Source organism: Toxorhynchites rutilus, chromosome 2, assembly GCF_029784135.1.
Source record: "Toxorhynchites rutilus septentrionalis strain SRP chromosome 2, ASM2978413v1, whole genome shotgun sequence".
NCBI classification, from domain to species: domain Eukaryota; kingdom Metazoa; phylum Arthropoda; class Insecta; order Diptera; family Culicidae; genus Toxorhynchites; species Toxorhynchites rutilus.
The window spans coordinates 210,571,803-210,591,911 of NC_073745.1; the positions used below are offsets into that span (position 1 = coordinate 210,571,803).

Sequence of the window (20,109 nt, forward strand, 5' to 3'; positions counted from 1 at the left end):
CGCAATTATGGCAATAACAAAAGTAATCCTCTGTAATTGAGTAAATGAAATCTTTGTTATAAAATGAAATTGCCCAATGGTATGATCGAGAAAAATCACACAAAGCGTAACAATAAACGGTTCGCTACGTTCAAGGTGAGTCATAATGTAATCAACAAATCGTTACTTACCGACGGTAGCCATCCCGCCGCCGACCAGCATGAGTACGATGCCTAGGACCAGGGCCCGACATGCGTGCCAAAGGCAGCGTGATGTCATTTTGCCACGCACAACTTGCACATTCCAGGTTGCACCGGACGCGGGATGGGCGCGCCGCAGCGGGCCCAGAGAATTTTTTCTTCGACTCTGCCATTGTGATCCACCGCGGGCATGCATAGCCCACACACTCACACTTCAAGTTCGAGCTTCACTTTCCGATGGCGCTGCAGGATATGTGTCATGCGGATTCTGGCAAGTTCCCGGAGCTGCAGTAGGAGAGGCTAATATCCAGCCGGGCTGATTTCGGCCAGTGTGAATGCTTCGTATTGAGGCCTGTGAAATTATACAAATAAATGTCATACTGTCAGTAGCGATTGGGCATTGCTATTTGGTATTGTATAAAATAAATTGTTCGTGATGATAGTGATTTATATAGTACTAATAAAAAAGTAGTTTTTTTTCAACTGCAGCTTTCTTCGTCATCCTCTTTTGAAGAATGATACATTCATTCCAACTGTTCTCTATCTTATCAGTGATTTGTATGGTGATTTCAAATATTGGTGGCTCCCGAAATTGAAACCACTTCTTCATTGGAATCAACTCCTTTCAGATGTCTACAAAAATTACAGTCGCTATTTTTTCATTTGTTCACTCTTTAAAACTCAATGATGTAATAAAGATTATGTTCAATCATAGTTACGCAACAACAGTAATAACAAAAGGTTTTCTCTGTAATTGTGTAAATGAATCCTTTGTTATAAAATAATATTACCTCCCTAGAGATACGGTGGGTTAGAGAAAATCCTGTCTAGTCCGCTCGCAGCTAACAACAGTGCTCAATATCATCGAAGAATTTCTTTTTTTTTCTGTACACAAGCTTTCATCTAAAATCTGAAAACAATTAAAGAGTAACATCCAAGACAGGACCGCATTGTTGATGTAGGACGACAGAATTATTGTATTAAATCCGCTTGTTTAAAACGTCGGATATTGTTTTAGAATTTTGAGTATTAAAGCAATGAATTACGAATATTAAAATATTACACTGCAAATCGCGGGTCGATGAATGTACATGAGGTACACCGGGACAGTCCGTTGGAGTGTTTATTTTATGTCACTTGGCAACGCATTTTTTTTAAATTTGGTAGATTTAGAGGTGGAAAATCCATTTATCTTTCAGAATTTAATGCCCCGCTAATTCACCACAGCGTTATCAACCCTAATGAAGAATATTGTCTGCCCGCTGGCTGGAACGAAACATCAGTTAAAATCATTCATGTTGTTTTATTTGTGTGTTAGACAGGCTTCAAACTTAAACTTCGAATGGAAATCAAAAATAAAATCCCTTTGATACTCTCGCCTGGTGCAAACGCAGACCCTAAACTACAGATTTTCTCTTTTACTTCACTTCTTTGCGTAGCTGCAAGCCTTATATCCAGTACATTCGTTAGCAGAGAATCATCTGACGGTACGCCGTAGCTTCTTATTCTTTTATGGGTATGCTGTTGATTACGAAAAATCTATTCACGTTATTGACATTATTGACATAGAAAACCCAGAATGAACTGGGGAATCGTAAAGTATAGAATTTCAAACAATTTTCTTAAAACATCCGATTTGATTGATTTTAACGAAAATCAGATTTTAGCAAAAAAAATTATAGATTTTAAGATTGTTTCATTTCTTACATTTATTTTTAATTTCTTACATTTATTTTCTTGTATCAACAGCTAACGTATAAAACCAACAGATACAATGAAAATGGTTTTAGGGGGTAGTACACTATGAAAACTTGAAAAAATAGGAACGAAAAATTCCTGGCTTTAAATCTTCTATGGCAGGGGTTTTCACATTTTTTTTATGGCAGAGCACTTTTTATAGCAAAATAATTTGACGGAGCACCTGCATTTTTCAATCAATAAAACAAATCTTATTTGCATTGACATTACCCAACTGGAAACAACTCTATTTCGGTTCCGAGTCGCTGTTACACGACATCTGACCCGGAGTAACAATATAAATCTCTATATGCCCAGTAAAATGAAATTAAAGAATTGTTTTTTTCAAGGTGGGTTTTCAGGCGGGAGCATTTGCTATAACTTCGCGGAGCACAAATTTCCCGCGGAGCACCATTTGAAAACCCCTGTTCTATGGGATGTCTACTCTACTGTAGTTTTCGTCCCAGGTTTTACCGATGCTTCATTCCAATGTTACAAGCCAATTAGTGCCTAATAGTCTTTGCGTAAGGAGCGCGTGAAGGATGCGCGCAACGCATACATCAGTTGATAACGGAAATGGATATCCTTCTGGTGATTCGTCCATTATACGAGAGCTGAGTCGTTATGACTTACTGGAAAAATGCTTCGGAGGCTGCACACAAAATGCAGTAGAAAGCTTTAATACTTGTATTTGGCCGATGTCTTCAAAAACCATTCATTGTTGAAAGAAAATTTTGGAAATTGCAGCAAATATAGCAATTTGTAACATAAATGATGATTTACTAGGCGTTTTGGAGATAACGAAATAACTCAAACTTGAAATTGGATCGGAGTGCAACAATTTCTGTGGAAAATCGGATAAGGAACGAATCGAATTAGCAGAGATGCGAACGTAGTGCACCCGTGGTCGAGTGGTTAGCGTCTCACATTATCATGCCGGGTGTTCGGGTTCGATTCCCGTTCTGGCCGGGGGATTTTTCGTCAAAGAAATTTCCTTCGACTTGCACTGTGGTCATGCGTATTCAAGAGCTTGCCCCTCGGAATACATTCAAGGCGTGTTATTTGGCTTAAGAAATCTCGACCAAGTATTAATAAATGACGCTAGTTAATGCATACGTTGAGACGGCAAAAGTTCCACAAGGGAACGTTAACGCCATTCAAGAAGAAGAGATGCAAACGTCAAGAGCTGCTAGAGAAGCTCGCGAGTCCAATGTTGCAACAAAAAGGCGACAGGAACATCACATTTCAAGCGTTTTTTTTCCCTTGTTGGGTGTGAACCACTGCGTCCATTAGTTTGAACTATTGTGGTATGCCCCATTTTTTGTACTACGCTTCAAGCTTATCTACTGCTTATTGATGAAGAAGTAGACTGAAAGCTATAGCGAGATAGGTGCCAATCAGGAATAATCTGTTTGATAAAATTTATAGTCCTGATCGGCGACACAGACCAAACTTCCTTGGGCTCCAGAATAGCCTCATCAAGGTGTTGAAGTCTGCGTCTTGTTAGTGCTCCGCATTTGCAGAGCAAATGTTCCGAGGTTTCGCTTTCGGCATTACAAAAGCGACAAATATCATCTTGCACTAAACCTATGTTTTTGAGATGGTATTTACTCGGACAGTGTCCTGTTATAAGAGCAGTGAATGTGCTGAAGTCTTTCTTATTAAGACTCAGCAATTGTTGAGTAATTTTAATACTCGGCGTGATGAATTTTTTTGACTGGTTGAGTTGTACAGCCATCCAGTTGGCCATTACTTCCCGGTCTTCCCATTTCTTCAGCTCACTCTTCAACACACATTCAGAAATACCACAGAATGGTTCTGGACCAGTGAAGGGTGAGCTTGAGCCGCGTCTTGCGAGTTCATCTGCTTGTTCATTTCCCTCTATACCGCAATGGCCAGGAATCCAGTACAGTTGTACCGAACTTCTCTGACACAGTTGTCGTAAAAGGCAAATGCATTCCCAGACAATTTTTGAATAGCACTTGAAAGCATTGAGGGCTTTAAGACTGTCTGAGAAGATGCAAATGTTAGCATGTCTATAATTTCTTTTAAGGCAGACATTTATACATTCTATTATTGCAGCTACTTCTGCCTGGAAAACTGTTGGCCAGTTCCCCATAGCTACAGAAATTTTTATTCTGGAACCATACACTCCAGCACCTGTTCTGTTACCCATTTGCGACCCATCGGTATAGAACAGGATTGAACCATTACGAATATCGGGACCACCCTCATCCCATACTGAACGAGAAAGTTCGATCACTCTGTATGGAATGTCATAATTGATCCTTGGTTCCATCCAATCGCTGTTCATCTCTGAGGTTGGTCCAACGGGTAAGAGATTCAGGATGCTCAAGTGACCAGTTTTGTCCCCGTCTAATATTTTTTTATATCTTTTTAGCTTTAGAGCGCTTCTATTAGCCTCCAGCTGAACATGTTGACCCAAAGGTAACAAGTGAAGGATAGCCTCCAATGCCTTTGAGGGTGTGCTTCGCATTGCTCCTGTTACAGCAACGCATGCCAGTCGTTGGAGTTTGTTTAGCTTTTTTGTAGCTACAGTCTCCTTAGTCTTTGACCACCATACTAATGAGGCATAGGTTATCCTAGGCCGCACAATTGCTGTATAGACCCACATAACCATTTTTGGTTTCAGGCCCCATGTTCTACCTATCATTTTAGAACATGCCCATAGGACAATGTTGGCCTTACTGATAATTGCATCTAAGTGTGCGTTCCAGTTTAGTTTAGCGTCTAGGATTACGTCTAGATATTTCACTGAAACGCTGAATTTTATTTCCTCTCCTCCAAGATTTAGAGTCTGCAGATACAGTTTCTTCTTTTTGGTGAAAGGAACAATTGTTGTTTTTGATGGATTTATGCTCAGACCTTCTTTGATACACATAGTTGTGTAAGGTTTAAGGTCATCTGCATCCTGCTCGATATCACATCGTCGAATTTGCCACGTACCATTATGACTAAATCATCAGCAAAACCCACGGTTTCGAAACCATTCGCATCCAATCTAATCAGAAGGTCGTCAACCACCAGTGACCAAAGTAGAGGTGATAGAACCCCTCCTTGTGGGCAACCTTTCGTTGCAATCACAGATGTCGACGACTCACCCAGCTCCGAGGTGATTTGTCTATTTGTGAGCATGCCTTTGATCCATTCGACTATGCAGTCATCGAAATGTCTTCTTCTCATAGCCTGTACCATTGATACATAAGAAGCATTATCGAAAGCCCCTTCGATATCAAGAAACGCACATAATGCTGTTTCTTTTGACGAAAGAGATTTTTCAATTTTAGTCACAAGCGTGTGTAACGCTGTGACTGTGGATTTGCCTGATTGATAGGCAAACTGGTATTTAGATAAAGGGTATTTGGACATGAATACAGACTTTATGTATTCATATAATACTTTTTCCATAGTTTTCAGCAGTATTGATGATAAACTAATTGGTCTGAATGATTTTGGGAGTGATTTATTACGTTTCCCAGCTTTTGGAATGAAGACCACTTTAACGAGTCTCCATGTGGAAGGAATGTGCTCTAGTATCAGACTTGCCTTAAAAATCTCGATTAGAGATGGAATCAGCTTAGATTCTCCTTTTTGAATCAGGGCTGGAAAAATTCCATCTGCACCTACGGATTTGTATGGTTGAAAGGATCTCACCGCGCTTTCTACTCTGGCCCTCGTGAAAACCATTCCAGCAACTATCTTTGCGACATCCTTTGCACTTTGAGAATACCTTCGAGAGCATTTCGCGGTTGTAGCTAGAACTGGTATCAGAATGAACCCGGGAAGTGAGTTTTCATCAGTAAGTCTAATACTTCTGAGGGTGATTTTGTGAACGAACCGTCGTCCTTTTTGAGGGAACCTAGCCCGTTCGAGTGGTCTTTTGCAAGAGTCTTGCTTAGTCTTGCATCGATTGGGGTACTTTCAATGCTTTCGCAGTTATTTACCCAAGATTTTCGTTTAGATCGTCTTAGTTCTCTGTTATATTCGGTTAGGGCGCTCCTATATTGAGACCAATCCAAAATAATTTTAGCTCTGTTGAACAGCTTCCGCGCTGTTTTACGTAGCCGCTCGAGCCTTTTGTTCCACCATGGAACGTTTCTTGTCGAAGAAACTCTCTTAAGTGGACAATTACTGTTGTAGACAGAAACTATCGTATCATTTAATTCTTTTGAAGTTGATTCGACCTGTTGAATCGACCTTATTCTTGTGTTAAGAGTTTCTGACTCGAGTTCAAGTGAATATCGTTCCCAGTTGGTTTTTCTTGGATCACGATATTCTCTCTGTACTGTCAAACCACCATCCCATTCGAAGATAATGTGTCTGTGATCAGACAAAGATGCCTCTTCCGAAACGTGCCAGTTGTGTATTTTCGAAGAAATTACCGGACTGCACAGTGTTAGGTCCAGGACTTCTTGTCTGATAGCGTTCAGAAACGTTGTTTCATTGCCTATATTGGCAATGTTGTTTGAAGAGAGAAATTCTAAAAGACAGTTACCTCGACTGTTTATGTCAGTACTACCCCACAAAGTGTGATGAGCGTTGGCATCACAGCCGATGATGAAGTCTTTTTTGATTTCTCTGCAATAATTTACGAACGCCGCAACCTCTTGGGGAGGTGCCTCAGGTACGTCACCAGGGAAATAAGCCGACGCAATTATTATGTCGGATCTTCCTTTGGCGGTTGGTATCTCAACTCTGATCGCGACGATGTCCCTTTGAATGAACTCTGTTATAGGAAAGCATTTAATATTTGCTTTTGCTAGAACAGCAGTTCTTGGGGAGTCATGCTTGTCGTCGTAGAATAACTTGCATGAACCAGTATGAATACCAAGTATTCTTCCTTTGTGGACCCAGGGCTCTTGAATTAAAGCTAAATCCATAGCGTCTTCAATAAACCTCCTAGACAGCACGCTAGACGCTGCTTTAGCGTGATGGAGATTTATTTGCAGAACCTTAATGTTCTGCGTTATTTTCGACCGCTCGTTTTGTTCATTTGAATGTGGATTATTCATAGAAGTCCCACGAGTCTCGCGGTAAAAAAGGTCCACTGCTTCAGTGGCCGGCTTAATGCAGCAAGGGCAGACTATACTGTGGAGGGTGCCCTGGTGCTCCACAGGCTCCGTTAACGGCAAGGTTTAAAACCCCCCCTACCATTCATCCCTCGGCACGGGTCACTTCACACCTTGGTTTAGGGGTTTATCCATTACTTCCTTTCCATAATAACCATGGATAATAGCTATTACAACCATCCTCCTTTTCTGGGGCTTTGGACCCACTGCTCTGGTTTCTCAATAATTTCAGGTTCTTATTCGGACATGCTATTATTGAGATCCGTCATTCGCAGGCGGAGTTCAAGCGTTGAAGGACAGTTTTATGGTTCAGGGATTGCGGACTGAAGATACGATGTAAAATAAACGAAATAAAAGTATCCAAAATTCAAAATGCGTTTTTCCTGAAACCATGTTTCGCAAACTGGTGGGAATTCTACCTTCGGAAATGTCCATCCGATTCTGGTTAAATTTTTCTCCCAGATTCTCTTCTAAATTTCCAGTCATCATACGTAGGATGTTTTTATATATTTAGAAAAATAAAATTTTGGTGAATGTCACAATTTTTGAGACAAAAACGCAATTTTTTTACCAAAAATGTCCTCGCCATTATTTCCTACAAACCCTTAGCACGATGACAGGAAATATATTCAGGATTACGTAAAAAGATTGGTTGAAATTGGTCCATTAGAAAACCTTGTAGAACTTCCTCCGGTTTACGAGAATTTGGCTGCACGGGTTCAACAAACCGATTGCAGCTATTCAGGGGACAGTTCAATTGACACCATTTTTTTGTTTGCTGATATCGGATTAAGGGAGTATTCTAGTCTAGAAATTTGAAAAACAAAAACATTTTTTTTCCTTCATATTTCTGTAGTTTAGGCATTCAATAATATACTCTAGAAAGGACTTATCGAAAATCCTATTATTTACCGAGTTAGAGCTATTTTAGTAATGTGGTATTTAACCTGGTACGGCCATGACAATGAACTTCAAACGCGTTTTTCTCGAAACTAGTTTATTCAAACTGGCGTACACGATAACTCAAGTTCTACTGAACCGATTCACGTCAAATTTATATGGATACAATCTGCAGGCATCTCTCTATCGCATGAATCTCTGAAAAATGATATGTTTTTAAATTTTTCTATTTTTAAAAAATCGGGAAACGTAAGAAAAAACGTTTTAAACCGCATTTTGTTTTGACTTGTTCGAGGCTCATGCGATATCGGCATCTTTACTGATTCAGAATCTGTTGGTTTTTTTTTTGTTTCAGATAGCCAGAAGGGCTGGAATCGTGTACGCTGTGGCACAACTTTTTTTGAACCCTCTCACTTCATCGGCTCTTAACTATTCTAGTTATGATTTTTTTCTCCGTTCAATTTTTGTTTCATTGTTAAAAGACAGATGAACAAATAATGATATACTGGATAGTAAAAATATTCTTTTTTTATTTTTATGGAGCTCTAAAAAAAGTCCGAAATTCGTGTCTCTACACTAGAATACCCCCTCAATAATAGCAAATGATTTTTTCGTCGAAAAAAAGGCGAAAATCACATACTTTTTATGGTGTTCATAGTGTACTACATGTTTCTGCTTTGGTCCCCTAAAAATAAAACGTCGTCCTACGTCAAAAACTATTCCAACTATTTATTTCGAACCAAGAAAAACAGAGTATGACTGTCTTTCGGTCGATGTCTCTTTAAATTGAAAATTTCTCTTGAAGGTACGTTATCGTGTCGATTGAATCATTTCCGTTTCGATTTGCTGGCATTTAAATTGATTCGTGGTTGCGCGGATCCATAATTTATGATCATTAAAACATATTAAACCGATGCCAGAAAGCAAACAAAGTTCAACAGAACAACAATGTTCAAATTAATTAATTGATACATCCCGCAGCAACAGGAAAAATATATATATACTGTTATGTATAACTTTAGCCATCCAATCCGGACATGTTTCTATAAGCGAATCATCGCCCGGCAAACCGTCGAATAATTCGAACTGTTTGTGGCGTTCTGCTTTTCGAAGTGGCGGTAGAAACTCCGCCGCAATGATATTTCACAATCGTTGATAATCAAACCAATCATCGATGTTTGAGCATTCTACCGATAATAATGTTATATTATATGAGCGCAAAAAAAAATTGACGTCAGGTTGAAAATATTCTTGAATTGGCTTCAATCAAACCAGCTATTAAAAAAGAAATTACTCAATAGAAGTATCACCTTCGGAACGTAATCAATATTCGTTTATCAAGTTCCTTTTTCATTTCGACTTAAGTAAATTGATTTGAAAAAAATCCTATAAATGTCGATGTGAAAATTTACAAACTGATTCGATGCTGCAAAATTACATACGAGATCAATTTGGATTGAAACTCTCCTACACACTCTGAAACACTATCCCTACCGCTTGCACGATAGAAACAGTGTGTTGCCTATCTTGTACTTATTCCACATGCATGTACACGAACGTCATATTGGTACCATGATAGCTGTAATCTCTCGAAATTTGTTTCTTCCCCTGTGTAGTAAGAGTGTGTGCTGGCAATCATAAGATATGCTTACGCTTATGAGCATTGGTGGTGAACTCGGGCGGGAAATTGCCTTGCCGGAAAAGAAGCTTACAGATATTCACCAACCATGCGACAGAGCTTTAATACTTCTGAACCGTTCTTTACGTGCATATGGTAGATTAGTTGTCACTTTTGTACCTTTGGAACGCTATGCTCGTGTGGCTTAAATTAAACTTTTATGTCGAATTTTACTTAAAAGTTTTTCACTGATAAACCACAGAAGCTCAACCGACGGAATTCATCAAAAATTGAACAAAAAACCTAGAATGTTTTTCAATTGACCCAATACATAAAAAACAGCGGTACCAATCCGAAGTTTATAATGAAACCCCAACCCCAACAGCTGATGAATGTGTTTTCAATCATCGCAAATAAATAGTGAGTTTTTTTTTGGAGCAGAACCGCAAATACACCACTTTCATACCATGATATGTAAACATGTAACTTAATTGTATTGACCTCTCTTGACTGCAACAAAACGAAAACTGTGAATATATCACACTCATGATTTTGGTTATGTATAAATGACAAATCTGAGCCCAAAAATTTTAAGTAATTAAAATTCATGTTCAGACACAACATTTTATTCATAACATGAAAGCGTGCGAAAAATTAAATAAAATATGTAAAAAAAAACTTTTTAAGTTAAACGGTTTCTTTGTGATTAAACATAATAATAATAATACAGATAATGTACTAAAAGCTAGAAAATAATTGGGCAAATAGCAGTTAGTAGTTATCATACCCCTTCCTTCATTAACACGTTGAGCCCCGAATTTGTCTTGCTGCGCCTTCCATTTGGCCCACATCAAGAGCGTTTTCACAATATCAGTGTCGGTCTCAGCTTCCAAAGATAATTAATTTATTAATAGAAAATAGTCAGAAATTCGACTAGAAAGAAGTCACATTTTGTAAAACATCCGAAAAAAGCCGCAAATATTTTTCTTTTCATATTTTGTAACTGTCAGTCCCAGTCAGTCAGCGCATTTCTACCAAAAAGCTCAACGTCGACCCCTAGGGACCGACGCTGGGATTAACATGTTAATCAAGGACATTGATGAGAAAATAAAACCACGGGGCATACGATGAAACCATTAAATGCGGATAATGGCTATCCAACATGCCCCCCATTTTGTTTTAGTTTCATCAATGTCCTTGATTAAATATGATTAAGATGTACTGTATTCTATTAGACGAATCATTTCGTTTAATACAAAATTTGTAAAAATACATGTAGGTACCCCACAGACATTTAAATATACATACAAACAGGTCAAGCTGAATGACACCATTTAAAAAAGTAATTGGTTTTTTGAGGACTGCGGCCATCTTGGATTTGAATTTTTCATGATCTACTGCGTTCTAATAGCACTTTCATTTGATTCCCATATTGATACGATTTTGAAAAAAAAATATATATATGGCGCCATTTTGTGGTGGCGGCCATTTTGGATTTGCATTTTTCATAAATTATGTGTTCTTCTATCCAAGCGCTTTCATTTGATAACAATATTGGTGGGATTTTGAAAAAATATATATAAGACGCCATTTTGGATTTGCATTTTTCGTAAATAAATGTGTTCAACTAATCAAGCCCTTTCATTTGATACCCATATTGATGGGATTTTGAAAAAAAAATATATATAGGGCGCCATTTTGTGGTGGTGGCCATTTTGGATTTGGATTTTCATAAATAACTGTAATCTACTAGTCAAGCCCTTTCGTTTGATACCCATATTGATGGGGTTTGGTAAAAATCTATATTGATGAGGTTTTTATGAATTATGTGATCCACCATTTTGTAACGGTCGCCATCTTGGACTTTCAAGATAATGAAATACGCAGTTTAACAGTGACTGCAGAGATAAAAGTGTGTTCCAAATTTCAGATCAATCGGTCAACAGAAAGGTCAAATATATATTAATGTGGAACAGCGCTACAGACAAACATGTTACATAACTAACTAAAACCGTTTAATAAAAAAAGGTTGACAAATTCCTGATTCAGGTTGGATGAAAACGATGTGTTATCATGTTACCATCAATGAGAAATGTGATTGAATCCAAGACTGATAACACTCATAATATCACACCATTCGTCTCAATCATGTTTATAAATCATTTAATCATTATCATTCGTCTTAAGCTAGCGTTAAAGGAACCGAAACAGAACGAAATGTTAATATCGCATTCTAGAAAGCCAACCGCTCATCCCTCTAACGGCTTCTGGGAGAACAGAACCCTGTTTCAGAGGTGCTCTACATAACGAAAAGGAGAAAAAAAAACGAAATGACGGACGGAATAATGATAGAAAATGATGATGGAAAGACATTCACAGCATATTTTTAATGGTGAACCGGAAGGCGAGAAGCTGCAAAAAGGATGGATGGGTGGATGGTCATTTTATGGCTTGACGGTCGTTTCGCTAATAGGAACTCTCTAGCGTTCATTACAACTTTCCTTTCTAGAGCAGTGAGGTTACAGGGTGTGAACGTGAACTGGGAGATTCATAGGATTTCAGTAGAAGCATTCATGTAACGGGCTTTTATTTTCGAAAAATAAATAGAGTAGTGAGGGGCAAAGGTGCGCACGAGGCAAATGTTCGCTTTGGACTTTTTGAAACATACAAGCATAAAAACTTTGCAGTACTGTATGCATTTAATACATTATTGCACCTGTAGCCCGTACCTAGAAACAAGATACATTTCATAACAGTAGCGGTATGTCTTAAGCTAAGAAGTGTAATGCGTTGTTTTGAACTAATATTATTTCGGAATAACCGAAGTCCGAAACCACAGTGTCAAGAATTCTTTCATTCTATAGTAGTTCATAATGCGTATTCGTTTTTGTGAGAAGCCTCAAGAGTTTTTTTTTGTAGAAATCGTATTTGTAGAAGAACTGCTTTGGGGGACAAAAGTTCGCATCGTTGTGCCGTTCAATGTTTCTAAGTATTTTCAGAGCTTTAATACTTCTGAACCGTTTTTTACGTGCATATGGTAGATTAGTTGTCACTTGGGAACCTTTGTTTTCTTACAGGACTAACAAGAGAAAATACATTAGGAAGAAATGCACTCCAGAAATGCTCAAAATGGTCCGAAAGATGCATCGAGAGCGAAATTCAAAGCGTGGGATTGTGGCAGATCTCGGCGTTTCTGAATAATAAATTTTACGGAATTGTGTGCTTACTTTTGACGTAGAACTACGTCTTTCATTAAGGGTGCCAAATCGGAAAACAGGTCACATCTTTGTGAAATAGAGTTAACGTTAATAAATATTTTTGCCGAGAACGGATTTAGACGATTTACATACTATACGAATCGGAAATTCCCTAAGATTCCCCTGATGTGTTAACGGTTTAAATTGATGAAAACTAGAAGCATTTCCATTTCCCATACATTTGTTCTGCTCATTTGTGACCTTCCCTACCCATGTCGTCAATAGCGAGCAACTTATAAGCAATCAACGAAGGGGAACTATTTAAAGTCACCGTGAACAAATAACAGAAGAAGAAGAAGAACTAAGGGGAATATTTGTCTGGAGCATAAATATCGGATCTCGCACTTTCAGTATCGTTCCTGCAATAAACAATAAACAATAAGCAATAAACATCGCTTGTTCTTCAATTGAATCATTAAACTAGGCTATCATCGGCTCACCAAGAAAATAATTGTTCAGGAATTTTGTGTGTGATTTGGTTTCGCATGACAGTAACAAAATCTCCACCAAGGATGACAGCTAAGCTAATCGAGACCGGAAATATTTATAGAAAGGGCTTCTGTTGAGAAGAGCGCAAAGCGTGTGTGTAAAATAATATCCGAAGTTATTGAGAAGTGACTTGAACAAAATAACAGCGTAGTTCTACGTCAACAATGTGGTCGTGTCTTGGACTCAACCGCCTATAATTTTTCTCGTCTCCATTTGTCACAATTTTGCACCATTCAAATGTCCGCTTTGGACTTTTTAAAACATACAAGCATAACATTTTTGCAGTACTGTATTCGTTTAAAGGGCGAACACGAAATTATTGCGACACATTCAACAGGGCATAACGATTGGGTAAAAATCAACCAAATTTTGCACACTTTCTCATTGATGTGTATTGTCTACATGCTGTCAAACTCGAAGTCGTGTTTTTCGATTCAACGAAAATGGAGGTGAACCAACGCGAGTCGAGAGAACAAATTCTTTCCAAACACCTGGAATTTCCTGACCTGTCGCACCGGCAGTTGGGAAAAATGTTGAACATTCACCATTCAACCGTCTCCAGAGTGTTGAAGCGGTTCCAGGAGCGGTTGACGTTGGACCACGGCAAAGGAGCTGGAAGAAAACCGGGACCGGAAAACAAAAAGACGGAGGGAAAGGTGAAGCGGATGATTAAAGCAAATCCCAACGTCTCAAGCCGTGATTTGGCTAAAAAGATCGGCATGTCACAGAGCTACGTCCAGAATGCAAAGAAGAGAGCTGGACTACATACATAAAAGGTACAGAACTTCCCAAACCGCGAAAATTGGCATGACATTTTCGGTGTCGCAATAATTTCGTGTTGGCCCTTTAATACATTATTGCACCAGCAGCCCGCACCTAGAAACAAGATACATCCACAACCATTAATGAAATGTACTGATGCGGTGACGGCAGACGCAAAGGTAGAATTTATTTATTTATCTACTAGCTGACCCGGCAAACTTCGTCCCGCCTAAAACTTATTTTTCGTTATCACATTCACGTTTTCTTACTAAGCGCTGTTTATGAGTCCAAACGCAGAATTATTCATTGATTGGCCTTCTACCCTTCTACCCTTTAAAATTACCTTTTACTATAAAATTCAAAGTACTTCTACCAAAACTCGACATTATAATATCAGATTATTTTCAGACACAATTCTCGTTCAAGATTTTTCAACCACTTGCAAATAACATGTTTCTCCGTTACGTTACATGCCAAATTTAATTTTATTTCCTTGATTAATTCTCGAGTAATGCAGAAATTAGTATTTCATTTGTATGGTAGCCCCCTCTTAGAGATAGGAGTGGAGTGTCAAAAAACATCTTTGACCGTATCGACGCATGTGAATCGCTGCAGAATCGCAACAAAATCGACCCGTTTCTGAAGCGGATGGTGACTGGCGATGAAAAGTGGGTCACTTACGACAACGTGAAGCGCAAACGGTCGTGGTCGAAGCCCGCTGAAGCGGCTCAGACGGTGGCCAAGCCCTCATTAACGGGCAGGAAGGTTCTGCTGTGTGTTTGGTGGGATTGTCAAGGAATAATCTATTATGAGCTGCTTCCCTATGGCCAAACGCTCAATTCGGACCTGTACTGCCAACAATTGGACCGCTTGAAGGTAGCACTCATGAAGAAGAGGCCATCTTTGATAAACAGAGGCCCCATTGTCTTCCATCAGGACAACGCCAGGCCACACACTTCATTGGTGACGCGCCAAAAGCTCCGGGAGCTCGGATGGGAGGTTTTTTTTTGCATCCGCCGTATAGTCCGGACCTTGCACCAAGTGACTACCACCTGTTTTTTCCATGGCGAACGAGCTAGGTAGTCAGAAGTTAGCCACAAAAGAGGCCTGTGAAAATTGGCTATCCGAGTTTTTTCCCAATAAGGAAGCGAGCTTCTATAACAGGGGTATTATGAAGTTGGCCTCTCGTTTGGAACAAGTCATCGAACAAAACGGCGCATATTTGACTTAAAACAGATGATTGTAACTAATTTTATGAACAAATGAAAATTTTAAAAAAATACCACAGAACTTTTTTGACAGCCTAATGTTAATGGGGAATGTCTAAATCGATTGATGCAAATATCTCGAAAAGCCTTAAGTAAATGATTAAGCAATGAGCGCTTAAAACTGGACAATTTTCGCGATGCAGTAGATTTGCCTTTTTTCACTTTGTATCCCAATATGTTCCCGATATACGTAATCGTATGTCAAAAATGTTTTACTCAAATACAATATACGAAAAAAATGAATTAATTATGATCAGAGTATGACAATTTCAAACAAGAAGCTGAAAATGATTTTTATACTTCATCTTTTCTCATTAGCCAGAATCTTTTTCGATTGTGAGTATTCTCTACTCAAACTGAAACATCGATTCTTCTACATCGTTCTTTTCTGCTGTAATTTCCTTTGAATTCTAAAGCAAACACTTTCTCTTGAAGATTGAACCTGCTCGAATTTATTAGTATTCGAATGGGCTATATGTCAATTTCAGTTTCACATGTTAATGGACCATCGTTGCTTCCAATTGAATGTTTCACTCGGTTTCATTTCTCTAAACTGGATTTTCCCGGACTGTTTTTCCAAAACAAAATTGAATTAATAAAGGGTGTGTCACATCAAATTGCATCACGGAAAAAACGCTGTAGAAATTCGCCCAGTAGACCGATCCTTTTGAAAATTTTAGACAGTAAAATAAAAACTATTAAACAACTTTTGACATTTTCTTTTTATTCATACTTCGAGCCCAAGCCCGTATGCTCGCACCTTCCTCTTTACCCCGTCCGTAAGGTTCTGTACAACGTCAGGTTGTAGTTTTTTTTGAACAGAAATCCATTTTCTCTTGAAGTCCGCCTCCGATTTGACTACTTTTGGGTTCTTCCGGAGGGCCTGCTTCATAATCGCCCAATATTCCTCTATTGGGCGAAACTCCGGCGCGTTGGGCGGGTTCATTTCCTTTGGCACGAAGGTGACCCCGTTGGCTTCGTACCACTCCAACACGTCCTTTGAATAGTGGCACGAAGCGAGATCCGGCCAGAAGATGGTCGGGCCCTCGTGCTGCTTCAATAGTGGTAGTAAGCGCTTCTGTAGGCACTCCTTAAGGTAAACCTGCCCGTTTACCGTGCCGGTCATCACGAAGGGGGCGCTCCGCTTTCCGCAAGAGCAGATCGCTTGCCACACCATGTACTTTTTGGCAAACTTGGATAGTTTCTGCTTGCGAATCTCCTCCGGAACGCTGAATTTGTCCTCTGCGGAGAAGAACAACAGGCACGGAGGCTGACGAAAGTCCGTTTTGACATAGGTTTCGTCGTCCATTACCAGGCAATGCGGCTTCGTCAGCATTTCGGTGTACAGCTTCCGGGCTCGCGTCTTCCCCACCATGTTTTGCCTTTCGTCGCGGTTAGGAGCCTTCTGAACCTTGTATGTACGCAGGCCCTCCCACTGCTTGGTCCGCTGGACGAATGAACTTGACAAATTCAGCTTATTGGCGACATCCCGGACCGAACTTCTCGGATCACGTCTAAACTACTTAACTACGCGCTTGTGATCTTTTTCACTGACGGAGCATCCATTTTTGCCGTTCTTCACCTTCCGGTCGATGGTTAGGTTCTCGAAGTATCGTTTTAGTACTCTGCTGACCTTGGATTGGACGATTCCCAGCATCTTACCGATGTCCCGATGTGACAACTCCGGATTCTCGAAATGAGTGCGCAGGATTAATTCACGACGCTCTTTTTCGTTCGACGACATTTTTCCAAATTTACGAAAAATTGACAGTGAAGCATGGTCAACGTGATCTATACACTCTTATCTGATTATAAGCGAAAGCTGAAGATATAATTCCTAAAAATTAAATTTCTACAGCGTTTTTTCCGTGATGCAATTTGATGTGACACACCCTTTAGAGGCATATGAGGACATATTAGTCTTACAACCAGCGCCAGCAACTGATTATGCCTGCTGGCATACTGCACATCCTTCCACATCGTCATACTCATTACTTTCAGCGAATACAGTTCGAAATCAAACACAATTTTCATTCAGATATAAGACACTTTCATCTTCATTTGACGATTTTATAACTTTGCTTGATTGTGAAGGATGAATCAAATGAACGTGGAACGAAACAACGCTGTTCAGAGACGAAGAGTTATTCTTTTTATTGAGCGTGAAGTTTGCAGAAAATTGAAAGGCGATAGGCTCATTAGTGAGTGAGGCTGTGTCAAATGAAGCGAAATTGTGAGGACCTAATTATTCAACAACATAATTGAATTTCTTATAAAAATCAGGACAAATGCAAGAATATGAAAAATAAATCAGAACGCCCCAAAAGCATATCAAAATCAGGACAGATGGTAACTCTAAACGAGATACCGCAAAAAAGTTCAATTGTTCTCACCAGTACATCTGCAAAACATTGAAAGAAGTCAGAATATAAAGTGCTGAAAGAAGACAAGATCCCCGGAATAGACTGAGAAACAGATTTCGGAAATTCCCATGTCGTTGGTTGATATAAGATTGTTCCGAAAAATGTTTTGGTTTGGAAGACGAAGGTTCCTTCCCTCTTTCGAAAACGCACATTCCCGGAGATGATCGATACTCTTTCATGAATATAATATAACGTTAGTTTAAACAGAAAGTGATGCTGTCATCTGCCATTTCCTAGAGAGATATTTCCAAACGATAGTTCAAACCCTCTGGTTTCACTATAATTCAAGATGTGTACCAGAACGAATGTCTGGAGTAAAATAGGATCCCGTTTCAACAAAAAAACATCATACAAATGGACAATTCGCGTTTTGGACGGATAAAGCGTCAACGCATTACACATAAAAAACACAATCTTTCAATTTGTACCACAATAATTTTTTTTTTTTTTTATTGTATTCACAATCAAAATTTGTACCTGAAAACCGCAACCCGACAAATCTGCCTCAGTGTCGCTCAATCGAAGATTTCTTCGGGATTTTGAGCTCCTTGGTGTACCAAAATAACTTGAGGACAAAGAAAGTTTTTCAATATCCTTACACCGAAAGAATGACAGCCTATCTAAAGAGTACCATTAATACACAAATAATCTCTCAATTACACCAATGCATGTCATTATACCTTAATAATCATACACAATCAACCGAAACATGTGTAATAAATATACGACCAAGTACTTATCCCTGAACATGATTGCAAGCTTAGTTTATTTAATTGAAACATTCAACCTGTCGCTCTCGGGGTCCTTACGTATCTTATTAATAGTTAATTCCCAACTCACCTTCCTGCCTAATTGCTCTCCACCATGAACAATTCGTTTAACGACCTCAATGACTCTGCTCCAGACAGCACCTACACACCATCTTTATTCTCATTTGCACAATCGTGTTACCTTTTTTAGGGTGTTTCCCCCTTATTCGCACTGATTTTGAACATCCTTTCTGATGTGTGAGAGCCGACGGAGAGGAAAATAAACCGAGGTTATGGTTTTATAACACGCGTTATCTTCTATCACGGTTGTCACTGAAAACTAAATGCTCTTTATTTAATCATCACATTATGCAGAAAATTTTAATATATATGAATACAGAAAAGCTAAGCTTATCCCAAACAGCTCTTACAGCACTTATACACTCGTAGAAGATTTTTTTCATTAACAGGCGCCTCGTCTCATATATGTGCCCATAATAACTCACAGCATTAACAAAACTGTTGCTTCATCTCTAACTCTCATGTGAATTTTATCGGTGTGCTTCCGTAATTTCACATTGGTTGAGCCTTTATATCCACTCGTGGATGAAAACTTTATTCCTTTTTCACTGGTCGTTTCCAAATTACACCAAACTTATCACTCGACCTAGCAGGTCTCGCTTAGGAAAGTAAAAGGCTCGCTCAGTTGAAAAAAAGAACCACTGCGATAAACTTTCACTTTCGCTTTCCATTTGAAAAATTGGAAGGACTTCGTATAAATTATCGAGAACCCTTGACGCACACAGTCCGATTGAAAAAACACTCCACCCGCAAAAATCCGGTCGAAGCTTCGATTGATTTCCTTATCCTTCCATCTGTTTTATATAGCTCTTCATTGGCTGTCTGCAATCATTCGAATACATCCCCAACGCTGTATGTGCTGCTGCTGGTTGGCACTCATTATTCCCACCCAGGTCAACTTGGGCTATCCAAAACAGATTACATTCATATTTCACCAAAGATATAAAGACCACGTAGCGCTTACTAACCGTCTCGGGGGCTTGCTGTTTTCGAACCGATTCTCCCGACCGTAGCCTGATAACTGAATCCTGTTTTGGTCCATCAACACACAGCATCTCTTTTCTTCTGCTGCTCACTCCGTATGTACACAAGCTGATAACGATGTTCTCTCATGACTCTCCACTACATTTTACGTTTTCACAAAAGATAAAAATGTTTTCCACATCCTTCAAATTTGAAAAATCATTATTTCTGTTTTAAAATATTTATTGACATATGAATTATAATCATGATCATTCATTTTGACTTGAAAAACCACCTTCAGCAACATTTAAATGGATAAAACACTACCCGCTCTCACGTACCCACGGAGAGAGGAGATACCTTGCTGCTCCATCATCTCTCGAACCAAAACAATGCTTTGGCACATGCAAGCGAACATGCCGCCTTTCGGAGACGCCATTATCTACGGCGTGTCGAGAACTTCCGTGACTCGCAACAGGTGACATGCGCCATTATCTCTCGTTCACTTGACACATCTCTCATGAGTTTCAGTAGAGACGGCTCCAAACACACCACCCACCCCCCACCCATCCAACAACACTGCCAAGTCCACC

General features: G+C 39.3%; 1 protein-coding gene across 2 annotated transcripts in view; it reads right to left on the reverse strand.

Annotated features, from left to right (window-relative positions):
• Nucleotides 1-19,564, reverse strand: part of LOC129770087 (uncharacterized) — a 97,238-nt gene extending 77,674 nt beyond the window's left edge. Inside the window, exons 1-3 of one of the 2 annotated variants that reach the window (XM_055772714.1) lie at nt 19,522-19,564; nt 18,564-18,723; nt 171-531 (exon numbers count right to left, since the gene is read on the reverse strand). In XM_055772714.1, coding sequence (XP_055628689.1) covers nt 171-375 — 205 coding nt within the window. In that variant the 5' untranslated portion in view covers nt 376-531; nt 18,564-18,723; nt 19,522-19,564. Of the gene's footprint in view, nt 1-170; nt 532-18,563; nt 18,813-19,521 lie in introns of both variants that reach the window. The other variant, XM_055772713.1, reaches the window with a different exon arrangement.
• Nucleotides 19,565-20,109: the final 545 nt, after the last annotated feature.